The 18,202-nt window shown below is 38.1% G+C and overlaps 1 protein-coding gene across 1 annotated transcript in view; it reads left to right on the forward strand.

The window, feature by feature from the left end:
• Positions 1 to 18,202, forward strand: part of PTPRZ1 (protein tyrosine phosphatase receptor type Z1) — a gene marked incomplete at both ends in the record, with an annotated part of 132,298 nt that overhangs the window by 19,845 nt on the left and 94,251 nt on the right. The window contains one exon of the mRNA XM_079539577.1: positions 17,400 to 17,465. Coding sequence (XP_079395703.1) covers positions 17,400 to 17,465 — 66 coding nt within the window. The remainder of the gene's footprint in view (positions 1 to 17,399; positions 17,466 to 18,202) is intronic.

An 18,202-nucleotide genomic window follows, 5' to 3' on the forward strand; every position in this document is an offset into this window, starting at 1 on the left:
ACAAAATGAAGGCTGTCAAAATGGCTAAATGGGCTACTGAACATTAGCAAAAAAAAAAAAAAAAAATTTTTAAAAAAAGAAAAGAAAAAGGAGAAAATGAAGATGTTAAATAAAGCAGAAGAAAAAGAAAAAAAATAGGAATGAAGGGAAAGGGAAAAATTAAAAAAAGCAACTGGAAAGCAGGAGAGTCCTGTTCTGGATTAACTTCTTCCAGAAGAAACTGTTTTTCCAAAGCTCTAATTTCATTTGTACTTAAAGCTCCCCATACACTCTGGCATTTTGATTCCCCTTTTCTGAAAAAAGATATGAGAAAGGGATATGAAACACTTAAGTCCTGATTTGGAGTAATATCATGACTTAATTTTTATCTACAGTCCAGAGGTAAGTTTTGCCAATGGAGAAAGAAAAATGGCTGGTTATACCATCTGTGGTCTTCTGCACTTTGACTTCAAAAGTGAATGGATTCAGGTGTTTATCAGAAGCCATGGTCCTCTGAAAACTTCATGTTGTTACACACTCTCAATTAAAGCCAAAATACATTTCTGCAAAGGCTAGAATTTGCAGTAGAAGGCTAGGCCTGTATTAGTTTTTTCTTTCTAGCTTCAGCTGCAAGATGCCTGGAGACTCACGTTGCTTTGGATCTTTTCCTCTCCTGTGCCTCAACAGTGCAATAGAGGGGAGAGTTAATGTTGATCTATATATTCCAACTATTCAAGCACCAAGTATCCCCTCTGGGATGAAGGTTAGAAGTTTTCTAAACTAGGCTTTTGACAATTACCTATTTATTGTTATTCTTATCTGTCATCACAGAATCACATGGTTGGAAGTAACCTCAAGGAGTCCATCCCCCTGCAAAAGCTGGTACCCTACAATAGATTGCACAGATAGGCATCTAGATGGATCTTGAATTTCTTCATAGAAAGAGACTCCATAACCTCTCTGGGCAACCTGTTCCATTGCTCTGTCACCCTTACTTGTAAAGAAGTTCTTCCTCATATTAGTATGGAATTTCCTGTCTGCAAGCTTTAGGAATTGCTCCTTGTCCTATCAGTACACACCACCAAGAGGAGCCTGGCCTCATCAGTTTGCCTCCTACCTCCCTTTAGATATTTCTAAACATTTATCAGATCCTCTCTCAGTCTTCTTTTCCCCAGGCTGTAAAGATCCAGGTTACTCAGTCTTTGCTCATACGGAGATGCTCCAGGCCATTTATCATCTTTGTGGTGCTCTGCTGGATTCCTTCTAGGAGAGCTCTGTCTTGTTTTTTAATTGAGGAGCCCAGTAGACACGGTAGTCTAAATGTTGCCTCACCACAGCAGAGTAGAGTAGAGGGGGAGTATCACCTCCCTTGATCTGCTAGCCACACTCTTTTTAATGCACCCCAAGATTCCATTGGTGTTCTTGGCCACAAGGGCATACTGTTGGCTAATGGAAAACCTTTTGTCCACTAGGACATCCAGGTCCTTTTCTGCAGAGCTCATTTCCAGCAGGTCATCCCCTAACCTGTACTGATGCATGTGGTTATTCCTCTCCAGATGCAAGATCCTATATTTGCTCTTGTTAAGACTCCTCCTGTCCAGGTCTTGTTGAATGGTAGTATAGCCATGCCTAATGCCACATGAGAACTTTCAGAGGCACTATTCATATGGATTGTAACCAGTACACCATCAAGAGGTGTGCTTTACTCTTTCCTCAAATACCGTGCTTACTTCATGCTTAATTTCATACATACAGAAAGAAAAAAAAATTCTCTTGTTTTGCCATGGCATACATACATTTTTGCAGACGCCTGTCATTTGGAAAGAGGCAGTAAATTACTGTAAACTTCAAATAATCAATGTTCGTGGCTTAGGAAATTTGCATTTCCCATAAGTGAAATAATATATCGTTAATATACTGCTTGTTATGTATGGACCAAAGAAAAATTTTCCAGCTTTTTCTCTAAGCTATCTATTGTGTGCGTGCCATTTGACAAATATCACTTGGAAACTCAGGATTTGTGTTTTTCAGAGTGTCAGGATGCTTCATTTCCAGAAACAGCCTTAAAATTAGCCTTGAAGTCCCAGGTGGAGATGACAATATAGTGATGCTTGCATGCAATCATATAATCATGCAATGCATTGGTATTGATGTCATCTTAAAGGTTCTTACTACTAAGTAAGAATTTTCTCTCACTGAGAAAAAATGGTTGAAAAATGTAGTCAGAAAAACCAAGCCCTCTTAATAAACTCTCTTTATTATTTTACTATGGAATATATTTCATTGTTTGGAAGTAATTCTTAAACCTGTGTTTGAATGAGCACACAGTTTAAAGCGTAATGCATACTTTGCTTTTAAGGTGAGTAGGGTAACGTTAGAGGAAAAGTTTGTTCCTGACATATAAACTGAAGTATTTGGGACAAGCTGTGCATCCCTCAGTGCCTTTGGATTAAGAGCTTTTCAAGGAATGCACTGACCTTTCTTCATCCTGTAATATACCATTCACCAAAAGGTTAGCCTAATAAGATGGAACCAGATTCCTCAGAAAGGTCTGATTTTCTCCTCGAGAGACATTTTCTAATAGAAGCTGTACTGCTTCTTTTCAAGGAAACATTTCAAGAAGGATTCATGTAATTTAGGTGCACAGAATCTGGTAGGAATGCTTGCATTTGGAAGACTGGAATCCACCTCACTCTTTTTAAAATGGATCACTATTCACGATATCTAAACACAGTTGCAATAAATTCAGCTTCTGGATGATCCTGTCCTGGCCTCTCTGCATACAAAGTTCTTGAATACAAAACTACAGTGATGTTTTATGGACTAGGGAACTTTTTTGAACACAATTGACAAAACTGAGTCTCAATATGGAAAAGCGTGTATGGCAAAAATCCCTGTCATTTTTAAGTCACAAACTGTATTGAGTACACCTTCTTGGTCAAATGTAGGTATTATATCTTTGTTTTGTTTCATGTGCTATAGGTTCACTTCTGTTTCTCAGAGTTTTTTATTTCTGACATAAAAAGCTTGGTATTAGGGTATAACAAAGTAGCATTTTTTATTGTACATAGGATATTTCCAAACTGCTCTGATTTGGCAGCAAATTAATTTAAGATAACTGAGTAGAGATTATGTGCTAAAAAGACTGTTTAAAATATTTTCTTAGTATTTTTTTTTCCTCGACATTTAACTGAATTGCAGTTTTTGCTGTAAACTGTTTTTTAGAACACAAAGATACAGATTGTTGAAAGTTTCATCGCAATATTCATGGCAGTGAAAGCTTGGCTGCCTGTTCTCTCTACCGACTTATGTAAATTTCTAGGGACCTTGTGTGAATGGAAGGAGTCTGAATTTGTGTCCATGGTAATCTGTTCAATGTGTAGAGGAAGTTACAATGGCATTAACCCATGAAAAGGATCAGTTGTTTTCATGGAAAGCAGTCAAGACATGCTTTGAATTCAGATAGTCAACTTAATCAGAGCTAGACGTTGTTTTTTAAGGGTTTCTCTTTCAAAGAGCATGATGCTGGTAACCCACTACAATTAAAATAGATGATTTATCAGTAAAAGAACATTAAAAAATTAACAGCTGAAGAATGGATAGATCCCTGAAATAAAGATGAAATGATCCTGCAGTTTTTTACAACCTCTACTCAGGCAACAAGAGGAACGAAAATGCAGTAGTGGTCCTGGCTCATTACCTGCCTTGTGCCGGGGAGCTAAGTGAATTCATGTAGTGTCCCTTCAGTACCAGAAATTCAGCAGCAGAAATCCTCAGTGCTTACACAGGTGGGATGGGAGACCTGCTCTAGGGTGGCCAGCTCACGTGGGAGGTTAGAACTAGAATTTATTGAGGAAATATGGCGATTCAGAGTCTCTCCATCAAATTCTCTTACACTGACCTTAATAGGGCATAACAAAACGTCAGGTCTAGTTTTTCCACTTCATCTTGATTTTCCTCAGACACAAATGTTTCTGCTGGTAAGTTGCCCTGGTAATAAGAAAGTGATTGAGACTGTATTCCTCTTTACCTTTAACAGGAGGAAATCCTACCTGGCAGCCTCATTTGGGGTGTTCTACATTTAAATTAAATGTCAGTACAATGAATAGTGGCATTAGGTAACCTATGATTATTTGAGTATTCAGCTTATTCATTATTTTCCACCTTAATACCTGTCTCACTGTCATATATTTCAGATAACAAAAGCAAAATATATAATAATTAATTAATATGCTTAATTAATATGCTGCAGGATAGTTTCACAGTGTAATGGTAGATTTGCATTAGGGATGATTTTCGTTTGATGATGCTGAAGTTGCCGAGGTTAGAAATAATAAATGAAATGAATACAAAAAAATGAAAGATGTGGTGTCTCTAATCCATGTCAGGTGTTTTTTACACTATCTCTCTGGTGCTATCTGAGCATTTTATACCAACCATTGTAACTACAATTCCTGGCTTTCCTTTAGAAAGGCATTACCCAACAGCTTTCCAGTGGAAAGAGGCAGATTTTTGAAGTCATAACTCAGAATTAACCCAGCATGAACAGCTGGTACTTGCCCATTATCCAATTTCAGAGATGTAAATCCCAGAAATTGTTTTCATAAGAGCTGTGGTCCCCTGCGTGTGTTCAACAGTGGAGATGTTTGGACATTAAAGCTATAATGGGAAACATGGTAACTGCTCAAAGTCAGAAAAAAAGATCATTGGTAGGTGATGACAGTGCAAACAACAGCATCGTCTCATCAAGTAAGTATTATACTGACTGATGTTTTTACTGGACATGCAAAATTATCTTTTACTACAAGAGCAGGCAACTGCAGGGAGGATTTCCTTACATGTTGCAAGAAAAAAAGAAAAGAAAAAAAAAAGAGCGACTTTACAGTTTAGTAATATCTCTTTGCCTTCATGGAAAGCATATGGGGAAATGGCCAAATAAGGCTATTCTCCCAGTTCACCTGAAAAAACAGTTAGATACAGAAGAATGTGTAGAAACTGCCCAAAAGAAAAGGTGGTCACCTAGAAAGAACCTTTGTAGAAGAATCAATTTTTGAGGAAAAAATGTTCAGTGAGGAATCACAGAATTATGACATTTGAAAATAACACTGCCTGAGAGTTTATAAAAAGCGTTCTCTGCAGTGTTGGTTAGGCCAAAATTTGTTCGCTCCTGTTCTCTTCAAGAATGGAGTGTATCAAATGCCATGGGTCGTTCCTGTATAGCAGCAATAGCTGTCTTGGATCATACCTGAATTCACTGTCATCTGACAGAGGCCAGTGTAGATGCTTCAGAAGAATGAACATGATACCTCCCAGCGGGTAGCAGTAAGATACTCAATAGTCTTTTCTCATACATACGTAATTACATCTATTCCAGGCTCTTTTCTAGATGTGATGTGACAACTCAAGCATTCTCAATATTTTCACAGCTATTTTGATCTTCACTTAGCGGTTAGATTCAGTAGTTAGACTCAACAGTTTCCTGCAGTGATAATTGCCTCCATGTGAAAAGAAGTATACCCTTTCACTGATTCTCTTACTTTCATATTTTTCATGAATGCCCCTGGCTGTTCTTTTTCTTGTAGAAAGAGGGAGAATAAAAGTTCCTAATCTTCATTTCAGCCATATTCATTATTTTTTATATTTGTTTTCATCCCAAAATAAGCATTCGTAACCTTTTCCATCATCCTTTATTTAGAGCTTTTCCACAGTCACTTTCATTAGTGTTCCCTCTCTCCCATTTCATTGTGCTTGATAGGTTTTGAGATTGCAAGAACTGCAAAAAATACAGTTTTTCAGATGAAGCCTCACAAATTATTTGTTTTAAGACTGATTTTGGACCTACTTCCAAATTTCCATAGTTTTGACTCCAGCTATATATTGAAGAACTTTTAGCTCTCCAGGTGTTTCCCAGTCTCCTCATTCAGCTGGTAACATTAATTGAAAACCCAATAAAGAAAAGTTTTTCTCAATACCTTTTTTTAGAATAATTTTTGTTGCTGCACCAATCAAATCTGAATATCATGTAGTGTTGTTACATGTTTACCTTCCTAGGTAAACATTTTCAGTTGATATAAATACATTACCTACGAGTTGTCAAATTAAGTGTATAGAGTTGCAATCCAAAAGCTGGCCATGTCTCTTTACCAGACTTTGATAAGCCCTTTCTTACCAGAGAGAAATGATCCTCACTTCACAGTCATGCTTTATGCATGTCACTGCTTTTTGGCAGTGTGTACATTTATGAACTATTGTTGTCAAGGATGAAGCCCAGGAACAGTAAAATTTTAGCAAAAGCCTCTGGCAAATACTCTGAACACTCACTGAGAATGGTTGACTTTTCTTTGCTATACTTGGGAGTATAGCTATATTAATATATTCCTATTATTAAAACTCATTGTTTGCCTTGGAATAGTCAGAGGTATGCCTGTCTCTCCTCTCCTCTCCTCTCCTCTCCTCTCCTCTCCTCTCCTCTCCTCTCCTCTCCTCTCCTCTCCTCTCCTCTCCTCTCCTCTCCTCTCCTCTCCTCTCCTCTCCTCTCCTCTCCTCTCCTCTCCTCTCCTCTCCTCTCCTCTCCTCTCCTCTCCTCTCCTCTCCTCTCCTCTCCTCTCCTCTCCTCTCCTCTCCTCTCCTCTCCTCTCCTCTCCTCTCCTCTCCTCTCCTCCCCTCTTTTCCCCTCCTCTCCCCTCCCCTCCCCATCCCTCCTCCAGCCTGTTAATTAATGTCTTTACCCAGGATTTTAGCACTGTACACCCACAACAAGAGCAGATATTTGTTTGTCAAGGGCTTTGAGACTCTTTGAGAACCTACAGTGGGAGTTCAGTGTTCAATCTCCCTTTGGAGAACTAATTCTTCATCGCTTAAGAGCTCGAACTCCTTAGTTCTGTTGGGAGACCTGATCCAAACCAGCAAATAGCTTTGGCAGTTGAATTCCCAATGTGGGAATGGCTTTATCAGCAACCTGTAAGTTGACAAGTCACTTTAGGTGCACTGAAATCTATTTACAAGATTTTAGTGTGCACAAGGCATTAACTCACTACACATTTTTAGATAATGTTTTCCTCTAATTCTGATTGTACTTAATTGACAGTGCAGTTAATTACTCTATTAATTGGCAATTAAAATCATTTAATCTTGGTAGATGAGTAATTGAAATTAACTGAAAACAGATTTGTTAGTTAGACACGCTGTATTTAATTTCTGTGTCTTACAGTGTTTAGTTTGTGGTAAAAAAAAAATTGCCTACGAATCATAATGACATTGTCAGGTGTACTGATTTTAGTTTCAAAGATTTAATTTCGTACTGCTAGGAAGTCATAGTCAATTTGCAGTCAGTTATTGAGTGTTGACAGCTGACTGCCATAATATATGAACTTTCAGTTGTATTGAACTAATCTGAACCTGGAGAGAGAATTGCCTCAATGGGATTTTCAGTTCAAACCATGTTATACACTCAGTGTAGGATTGCAAGTAACAAGAGGTCAGAACCTCCATTTTGTGGTTCAGTGCACAAATTAAGGCTTTTCATGGAGTGCCACCACCACCTGAGACCTGGGAAAAGGCTTTTTACTGCCTTAGTGAAAAGTTGGATTATACTGGGAAATGGTTATTGCAGAAAGGTGAAATTTCATGTTTACAATGATTGATTAAACCATGTATCTATCATCTTATAGGGCTATTATTTCCTCATTTGTGTCAAACCTTGTTCTACTGGGCTTATGTCTGGAGATAGAATTCAGCAAGCATAAAGGGCTACTCTGTAATTAATGCCTCCTATTTTATTCTGCTGGCCAGTGACATCAGAAGTGGATACTGGTGGTATGGCAGTAGGGGTTGAACCTTCCTGCCAATATTCCGTTGCATTTTATTGCTGTGTGACAGATGGCAGCAGAGGGGCAGCCTGACAGAATGGCATCTGACCTGGAAGTGTGTATGGAGCAAAGGTGTGTCACTGAATTCCTCCCCGCAGAAAAAAATGACACCCATTGACATTCATCTGTGCTTGCAGAACGTTGATGGAGACGAAGCAGTGGATTTGAGCACAGAGAGGCAATGGGTGGTGCATTTCAGCAGCGGTGACAGCAACGGAGAGTTTGACTCTGATGGTGCAGATTTTTATAAGCATGGCACACAGGCTCTTGTCCACTGCTGGTGCAAATGCATAGCTAGTGGTGGTGACTATGCTGAAAAATAGTGTTTTGTAGCCAAGAATTCACTCTATCAAATAGTGTTATTGTGTTCTTTATATTTGTTGTAGTTTCCATGGAAATAAATAGGAGGTATGACTTTCAGAACAACCTATGTATATGGAAAGAACATGAAATATATGAACTAGCAAAACAGGCTCTTTTTTTTTCTGAAATCATAAAGCTGTATTCTATTCTGTTTTCTATTACTGCTACATGAAATGTAGATAAATTAGATCTTAGGAGATTGGAAGATAGAGGTGTTTACCTGTATAGTGGTGTAACATTCTGTTGCATTCACAAGGGCCTTGTGTAACTTCCCTGGCAGATCTACCTCTCCTCTCCAAGATAAGGAGTATATAGTTTAAATACAAATGAACAAGGTACATGACTAATTCGATCGTGCAAAATGTCTGACACTCTCCTGAATCCCCACTGCCAAACATTATCTGAATTCTGAACATATCTCTGAAGTTCCAGTTTTGTGGGTGATATAGAGCAGAACTAGAATGGGCTTCCTGTTTCCATCAAGGTACTGCCTTGTACATATAAGAAATCTAAGACAGAATTTGACCTCAAAAGTACATCAAATGGTAAATGAAGTGTAGATAACGAGGGATAAAAAAGAATTAAAAAATGAGATCAAGAAAGGAAATTTGAAGAAATTTTATTTTCAAATGGCATGATTTTATTTTATTTGATATCTCACACATTTTATCAAAATATCTGATGGGAAAAACCAAGATTAGATTACTGTAGATAGCTGCAGTAAACAAGCACTTCCAGGAGCCATCAATATACATATTTTTGTTTTCAGCAGTATCTGAAAATAACAACACTGTATAACAGAATAGAATAGTGTACCATACTCATTCATGGTTGGTGAAGCAGAGGACCAGATACTGACCACTTGCTTTTCAAAAGAAGTAAAACATGCTAATTAGCAAGAGCCTAGTAGGAGCTCTTAGTGCCTGGATTATTGAAAATACAACTTTTGTGCAAAACTCTCCTTGCATTGTGTACAAGTTGGCAAATGCCCAGATGTGCTCACTTCCCTCTGCAGTTGCCATTCTTCCATAAAGCCTGTAAAACCTAAGATTACACTTGGATTCCTTGAGGAGTTTCAAGATATTCCCCCTTTTTTGTTGTTTGGTGGTTTGTTGTTTTTTTTTGGTCCTTTTTAATTTTAGTATGACATCTTTCCCCAAAGAATTCATAGGATGACAGAACAATGTAGGTTGCTTCATATGTTTCATTTCATTAATTATTCTTCTAAATATTCTAGAGAAGAGAACCTCTTATTTTTTTTGCAAAAAAAATAGGTACACACATTAAGTGCCACTGAAGAGTGTCATGCAAATACAATTACATTATCATTGCTATAAACATTTAAGGAAAGTCCAGTTCTCCTCAGTTCTCTCTTTTCCTATTTCTCTGGTAGTGCTAACAGAAGCAAATTCATCTTAAAATGAAGTCTGTAATTTCACTGACTTGGTTGAATTTTGTTTATTCGTGTCTGGCCTGGATTTTCTCCTAGCTTTTTTTTTAATGTGATTCTGTTAATTTATATGTGCAGCACTATAAGATCAAGTGGGTTCAAGGAGAAGAGTCTGGAAGGAAGCAATTGTATAAAAGTGTATTTCAGGAGGCACAGCTTGATCCCTGCACTTGAATAGAATTTCCCACCTCTATCATAAAACCCAATTTGCCTCACTGCAATCACTGAACATTCGTGGTACATCTTCAGGTAGCTTACATTCTTCCTAAGTCCCTTCCGGTTTTCTTTTCAGATACCTAAAATTTGCTAAACATCCTTCAACAGCAGGCTAGTCATCCAGGACTCCTGGGTTACTTTGTATGTAGCCCAAGAACTTCATAGGAATCTAATTTCACTCAGCTGTACCTGTTCAAAAACATCTCTTCTGGAAAGATACCAGTTCCCTACCTAAACACTCTGTTGTCTACTTGTTTTCAACGAGCTGGCACTTGAAAACTACTTGGACTCCCAGCAAGTCTTAAAACTGAATATAATCAATGCTTCATCTGACTGCTAATAGTTGTGTAGGAAGCTGAAGTCTGTCAGACCATTTTAATGTCCAGATATACAAGATCACAAATGGAAGGATACATCTAACATATGCTATTACTTTGCCAGTAGTCACCACGAAAGCAGAAGCAGCAAGTTTAAGCAGTTTGGTCATACTCTGTGGTATTCTGAGCTCACTTCCACCTTCCACTTGCTGGTAAAAACAATAGTGCATTCTGTAAACTCTGGGCATGTAAAACTGCAATAGAGTAGAACATAAACTGGTCAAACTGGAGTCCTTGTTAGAATCATAGAATCACAGAATCTTCAAGGTTGGAAAAGACCCACAGAATCACCCGGTCCAACCATCCACCTATCACCAACAGTTCTCATTAAACCATGTCCCTCATCACAATGTCCAAACATTCCTTAATACCTCCAGGACCGGTGACTCCACCACCTCCTGGGCAGCCCATTCCAGTGCCTGACCACTCTTTCAGAGAAGCAGTATTTTCTAACGTCCAGCCTGAATGTCCCCTGGTGCAGCTTGAAGCCATTCCCTCTAGTCCTGTCACTGTTACACGAGAGAAGAGGCTGACCCCCAGCTCACTACAACCTCCCTTCAGGTAATTACAGACATCAATAAGGTCTCCCCTGAGCCTCCTCTTCTCCAGGCTGAACATTCCCAGCTCCTTCAGCCGCCCCTCACAAGGCCTGTGCTCCAGACCCCTCACCAGCTTTGTTGCCTTTCTTTGAACCCACTGCAGGGCCTCAATGTCTTTCTTGTAGTGAGGGGCCTAAAACTGGACACAGTACTCGAGATTTGGCCTCACCAGAGCTGAGTACAGGGAGGTCTTGTTGCTTTTGTATATAGAGATGCACTGGAAAACTGTGGTTAAAAGTGATTTACAAACCATAGTTCATACCATAGGTATTATCCTTTTAATTCATGGCACTGTTCACTATAAAGCTGTGACAACTGAAGTAAACAGACCTCTTGTTAATATCCTGGTGCTTAATGACAGCTACTTTTCAATTAAACTCATCAGTCTTTTTTTTTTCTTTTTCTTTTTTCCACGTTTGAATGCAATCCGTATTGGTAAATGCACATTCTTAGTACATACACACAATTGTCACCTTTCAAGAGGAGTTCTGTTTTGGCTTCATATTTATTGCACAGAAAGTTTCACTTTTCAGTCTGTATCAGAGTGAGCAGCCTACACTCCAGCATGATGAAGAGAACTGACTCTCTTTATAGATACCTTAAAATGTATCTATGACTAAAATAAGCCTACCCAGAAGGAACTGTGGGTAAAAAAATACAATTTTAAATTTATCTAGGACTGTCAGAATTCTCAGGCCCATCTTGACAAAAGATTTAGACACTGACTTTCTGGGAGAAATAATATATGAAATGGTAGAAATGGGCTATAAAATCATCTTGGTGTTTTTAAGAGTTTTACAGATGACATTAACAAATTGAACAAATCCACGAAAGAGACGTTATTTAGACAAATGTAGCTCATTGTCTCAAAGGGATTGATACGTACTGTGCTCCGAATCTTTTCATTCATCTGTCAGCATAAATCAAGAATCATTGAAGTCAAGAAAATGAAACTACACCATGATAAGATGCTGAAAGGTATACAAACAGGTCCTGAGACTTTCTGTCAGCAGAAGGAGCTAAAATAAGGACACGATTATGGAGGAAGTGCTCTATTTATCAACAGAGGTGATTTTGCTTAGTTTTAGTTTTGTTTAAGATTGTTTTTTGAAGTAGAATATATAATAAAAGCCTTTCTAATCTATTTATTGTTTTTTTTTTTTAATATGTGAAAAGTGTTAAGCATCTATTTTGCTAATCACATGTAGCTTTTTTAAAGAAAAAATATTATGTCAGCTGTGCATTTTGTCTTCCTCTCTGACTTATTTGTAGGATCTTTGTCCAGTGCCCTACTTTTAAGCCACTAGCTACCTGCATGTCCCTAAACTATTTCAGCTATTCTTTTCTTCTTAATTTCATCTTTGTTCTTATCATACTATTTCGATTTGTACTTTGTGTTTCAACCTAACTCTTCTCCAGTGTCTTAGTCTAAAAATATGACTTTCTAAATGTCTTATGTTCTGTAAAAGTGTTGTTGAAGAGTAAAAATAGTAGATCAAGTAGAGCATAAAGTCATAGCTACATTACTGTATTTGGATGAGTAGCATACAAGGCATTCACTTTTAGGCATAAATCTGTTCACCCTGAGAGCCTTCAGTGGTTTTAGGTCAGTCTCTGCAGAAGGAAACGTGAATCTGGATGCTTAGTTCTTTGTCCTTCTGAACAGCTTGCTGAGTGTCTGGGCAAGCTCTCAGATGCTGGTATGTATTAGAATAATGTATAAATAGATATTTGAATAAAAATTTGAAGAATGTTTTGCTAGGTCAAGCCACTTTTCTGATAACACCTTGCAACAGGCAATAGCAAATGTTGAGGGAAGTACATTAAAATAAATATGTAATGATAATTTTCCAGTATAATCCTCCCAGTTTTATCGGTGTCTGGTTCAGGGACATAGTGATCCAAAAGTGGTATCATTCTGTTTAAGAGGTGTTTGTGGATTTCTCATTTACAGATTTTTGTAATCTATTCCAAACCCGTATAAGCTTCTAGTACTGACAACACCCAGTTTGTGCAGTGTCAATAATGTAAGTGTATGAAAAGGAGATCTCATAAGGCACAATTTTGTTTAAAATGAGAATTTCTCTACTTCATATTTCTCAAAGAGAAAATTAGCACGTTTTCAGTGATTGCTTACATCCTTATCATAGAATCATAGAATCATAGAATGGCCTGGGTTGAAAAGGATATCAAAGTTCATCTAGTTTCAATGCGCTGCCATGTGCAGGGTCATCAACCACTAGACCAGGCTGCCCAGAGCCACATTTAGCCTGGCCTTGAATACCTCCAGGGATGGGGGATCTACAACCTCTCTGGTCAGCCAATTCCTTGCTGGAATCCAGTGTGTTTCGATATTCTTCCTTGAGATACAAACCACAAATCCAATCCTATCCATGTAAATTGAAATTTGTATTGATTTTAATGCCATACATGACTATAATGTGTTGCCATTGTCCATTATCCTCCTTGTTCCTCAGTTCCATCTGGGGACAGGAGAAAAGTAGTGAGTGACTTGTGACTTCCTAGGACCAAGCAATGTTGACAACTTGAGTGAAGAGTTGAGTGCCTACCTCTGCTTTACACACAGAACATCAGCACCTCATTTGCAGAAAATCTTATATCTAAATGTGTCTCAGCTTCCATAGATAAAAGAGAATTTCATAAATGGAGGCTTTGTTGGCAATGCAGCAAAGAAGTTCAGATTGTAGTTTAGGGTTAGCAAGGGCAAAACCACAGGAGATTGTCCCTTTGTTCTTTTGAATCTAGCAACTGGTATCTTGAAACCACCTTGGCAAAAAGGACAGGTATAAAGACCTAGTAAAATTACAGCAGCCTGCTATAAAATTACAGAATACACTCTGTGTCCTGCAAAGCAAAGCAGCATATTGAGTGTGGCATCCCCATACAAACTTGTGTCTCAGGAACTGTCCTCTCAATACCCTTTTCTCTCAGCCTGAGGAGCAGGGTCTCTGGAGGGCACTGTGGCTTGTTGCCTCAGCATCTTTTAAAGGATTGCCCTGACAAAAATCTGAGATTCAAAGTTCCGTTTCCATTTCTTTTAATTTTTTTCTGTGCTTTGTTATCCCAGCACAGAGTGTCAAATCAAGATTTCATTCACAGACATTTATTTTAATCTTAAAACTATTCACTTTTTACCTTTACATTTGATGAATAAATACACACTGAGGTTCTGAATGCTTCATTCACAGAAGTAAATAAAAAACAACTTGACTTGCCCATAAATGCAAAAGAGACATCAAACTCATGTTTAGAGGAAGAAAACCTGGATACTCACGCATTTTAGTTGGAAAAAAATATCTACAAGATCTTATTACTCCCACCTCTATGGTTTAACCAGAAACTTATCTTCTCTGTTTTCTCTCTGTGACTGAGCATGAAACAAGGTCAAGAACAAATAGGTTGGTCCAGCTGCCCCTCGCAAACACTGTGCTGTGGTTTAACTTGGCAGGCAGCTGAACACCACACAGCCCTTCACTAACTCACTCCCCTGCTCCCTGTGGGATGGAGGAGAGAATCAGGAAAAAAAGTAGAAGTCATAGCTTAAGATAAAAACTATTTATTAAGACAGGACAGGAAGAGAGAAATAACAGTAATGATTACATATATATGTGTATATATATATCTACAAAAGAAGTGATGCACAGTGCAATTGCTTACCACCAGCTGACTGATGCCTAACCAGCCTCTGAGCTGCAGCTGCCCCCCAGCCCATTCCCCTCAGTTTTACTGTTTTTTCACATGATGTCATAAGGTATGGAACAGCCCTTTGGTCAGTTTAGGTCAGTTGTCCTGATTCTGCCCATTCCCAGCTCCTTGTGCCCCCTCACTGGCAGGACAATACAATAAACTGATACTGGCTCTGCGCAGTACTGCTCAGCAACAGCTTACACACTGGTGTGTTATCAACATTGTTTTTCTCCTAAAGCCATAACCACAATAGCATCATACCGGACACTGTAAAGAAGATCAACTCTGGCCCAGCTGAAACCAGGACACGGTGCAGCACTAGCTACCATTACTCTTAACCTTATCGGCCTCTGGGAGTATACAGAATGTAAAAGGAAACAAGTCACAGAAAACCTGGCTTTGAAGGAGGGTAGAAGGGAACAAAAAGCATTTAATGATTTAATGATATCTTGGATGCCTCCCTGACGTACATAGAAAGATAACCATAGAACAACTGAAAAATGATCCCACAACTGAGCTGTCTTGCACTATGAATAAATCAACAGTCTTTGGAAACATGTTCAACAGCCTCCTGAAAGCAGAGGAGAACATAAAGGATTTTTTTGCTTCATAAAACAACACCTCAAGCAGTAGAAATCAGGCTATTTTGTGTTCTGTCTGAAGAGGCGGTCAGCATCATAAGAGCCATGCTGATTCTCGAGATGATTAAAAGTTCAAGTATCAGTATTGTAGATTTACATATAAAACCACAAGACTTTTGTGAAGGCTTTCTTATGAATACCATACAAATTTAAATTACACATTAGGAACTTGAATACATTATTTAAATAGAGGTATACCTGCTGTCATATTCCAAAAGAAAAATGGTTGTCAAGTTGTTAACTCTAAAACCGTTTCCTCCTAGTTGGTCTCTGTACTCTCAGCTGATCACTGGGTGTTTACACAGCAAGGCTTTATACCATGCATGGTGAGGTTTTGCCAGGGAAAGTAGTGGAGTTCACTTCAGCAGGAAGTGCTGCATGTGCCTGTCCCCGTACATTCCTATAGTAACACACACTTTTTCTGACACCCCTCATTCCTCAATTGCTCCCTTCCCCAAATGAAATTTTATTTTCTTCCTCCACTTTGTCACTCGTGTACCAGAAAGAGGCAATCCCAAGACCACGGGTAATCACTGTCTGTGAGTGCGGTAGCACAATATGTGAATGGCAGAGGAGAGAAGCTGTATGAACTCCTAAGGTCTCCTGGCATTTATAAAGACTTTCCGTAAGATTTACTGGGTCTGTAAGTGTGTAATGCACCAAAAAAAGTGAACCTTGCCCCTTTTTTTCTTGCTCATTGAAGCTATCGCTCCTTGTCCATCAGGCCTCCATGAGGAGTTTAGAAAGTGGTGGGACGCTCTCACGCCCAAACCCTGCGCACTTAGCATATGAATGCTCCGGCGATTGTTTGAAGCAACAATTAGGAGGACACTGGATAAAGGAGGAAACTGGAGACAGCAACTAACACCTGTGAATCAGAACTTAAACAGCTTTCTTTTACATAATTAATTAAAGAAGCAGGCATAATGCATACTGACTTGAAAACACAGTCCATAGACAATACCCGTGCACATGAGGCCCTTTGCCTCTGCTTTCGGTTCTGCTGCTCACGTGGGAGGGTTGTTCTTTTTGTAGAAATCTTAGTCATGACTGAATGTTGCTAAGTGTTACAAGGGTGTTTTTTTTTTGATGGGGAGGAAGAAAGTGAAGAAAAAAACATTGAAAAGGAATTCCAATTTCGTGGAGGTTGCAGATGAATTTATTAAAATACACAGACTTCAGATAGGTAGCAGAAAATAATTTTTAAGCACTGAAGAGTGCTAACCTTCCAAATAGAAATTGCGATTGAATGTACTGTAAGCAGTGCTACAGACTTGTTCTTATTAAAGAAAAATAAATGGATGTTATACTTCTGTTTCATGAAATTGTATTTATTGCAGAATGTGAGCAAAATTCCATGGCATTTTCTCAAGGAGACAATCCATATGTGTGCTCATATGCAATTGTTTCTTAAATGGGTTGTATTGTGCCTCTTCAGAGCAGTATTTGATGAAACTTGTGAAGATATTATTATTCTAGAAATTACCAAAGAAATCTACAATTTGCATATAATAATAAGTAGTATGGGGCACATTCTTCTATGTGCATGCATCAGCAGTATTGCTAGAATTATGCCAGCAAAGAGCACAGTGGTGAAGGTTATTCGGTAGTCAGAAAAAAAATCAATTTATACAGTCAGTCTCTCTAGAGAAAAACAATGTTATAAAAAGTGTTGAATATCTAGCTTTTCTCAGTAGGGTTTATGGAGATACACATACATTAGTTACAGTGCTGATGCTAGCCCGCAGTGAAATTTTTGAATATTTCTTCATTATTTTTAAATGGCATCAATAATATAAAGATAGAGGAAAAACTGTGAAGTCTAACTATACTGAAGTTGAAGTTCAGTGTTCCTTGACTTTCAAGTAATTTAGTCTGGTTCTTTCTGAAGGACATCTCAGATGATGTCAAGTGTAAAGCTAAAAGTTAAGAACTGAAAAACAAACGAGATTCAGATAAACTGAAAAAACACATAAAAAACACATTGTTTTGTTTGTGACCTTTATGTGATACAATACAAATGGTATTTGTATTCTAGTCAACCATTCTCACCGTTTGAAGTTCAAAATACAGACTAAGTTAATAATATATCAGTAATTCCCACAGTGGTTATCTTCTTGGAGTTGAGAGAGTCATCTATATGTCATGTTCCTATTAGCCTCTATTTTTAATATTGTAAATTCATTGCTATTTTGCAGATTTGGTATACGGATACTACAGACAGCAGCGGAAGTTGACTGAAGAAGTTGATTGGTCATATACAGGTAAACAAAACTTTCTTACCAAAGAACTTACTTTGCTTTCATGTCTTCACGTTCATTCCTATAACTTCAAGAGCCTGTTTTGTGTATCTACCATCTACCATATGCCTAAACAATTCCTGAAGGAAAAATGTAGAAAATGGATTCTCAAAAATTATGGCAATTTTGCAGTGGGAGAGATTATGCTTCCTATGTCTGTGACTTCGGGAAAAAGCCTTAAAACCTTAAACTTGACACTTCAATGAAGCTGGGACTTCATTGTTAGGTTCTCTTTTGTCATCTGAATACTTCTATTCAGGTAAGTCTGAAAAGCACACAGAAAGGCTGAAACAATGTGCAATGCATTTTGTGGGTGAGAATACACCCATATATTGCATATGAACTTCTGTGCTTTGCTTCTGGCTACTCAATCCTTTCAGGCACCATGCTACTTATCCTAAAAAGTCAGTCATTAGGCAGTAAAATCTCATTTTCATGAGTAAGAAAGTTATATCCTTAAATTCTGAATGAGTGTTTCTTAATCATGGAAGAGCTATAGGAAATTTACAATTACCCTCCTCGATTCTTCTGTATAAGACAAGCCACTTCCAGTAATATTGGAAAGATATTTTTTTTTCCCTAAATGATACATGTATTTTACCCAGAACATAAAAATTGTCTTCCTGTGAATGTGTTTAGGCTCTTACATTTTTAATGATTTCAGTTATTGTTTAAATAAGGACTTCCAGATTTCAGTGTTT

This window comes from Tetrao urogallus (genome assembly GCF_951394365.1).
Source record: "Tetrao urogallus genome assembly, chromosome: 1".
In the NCBI taxonomy this organism is placed as follows: domain Eukaryota; kingdom Metazoa; phylum Chordata; class Aves; order Galliformes; family Phasianidae; genus Tetrao; species Tetrao urogallus.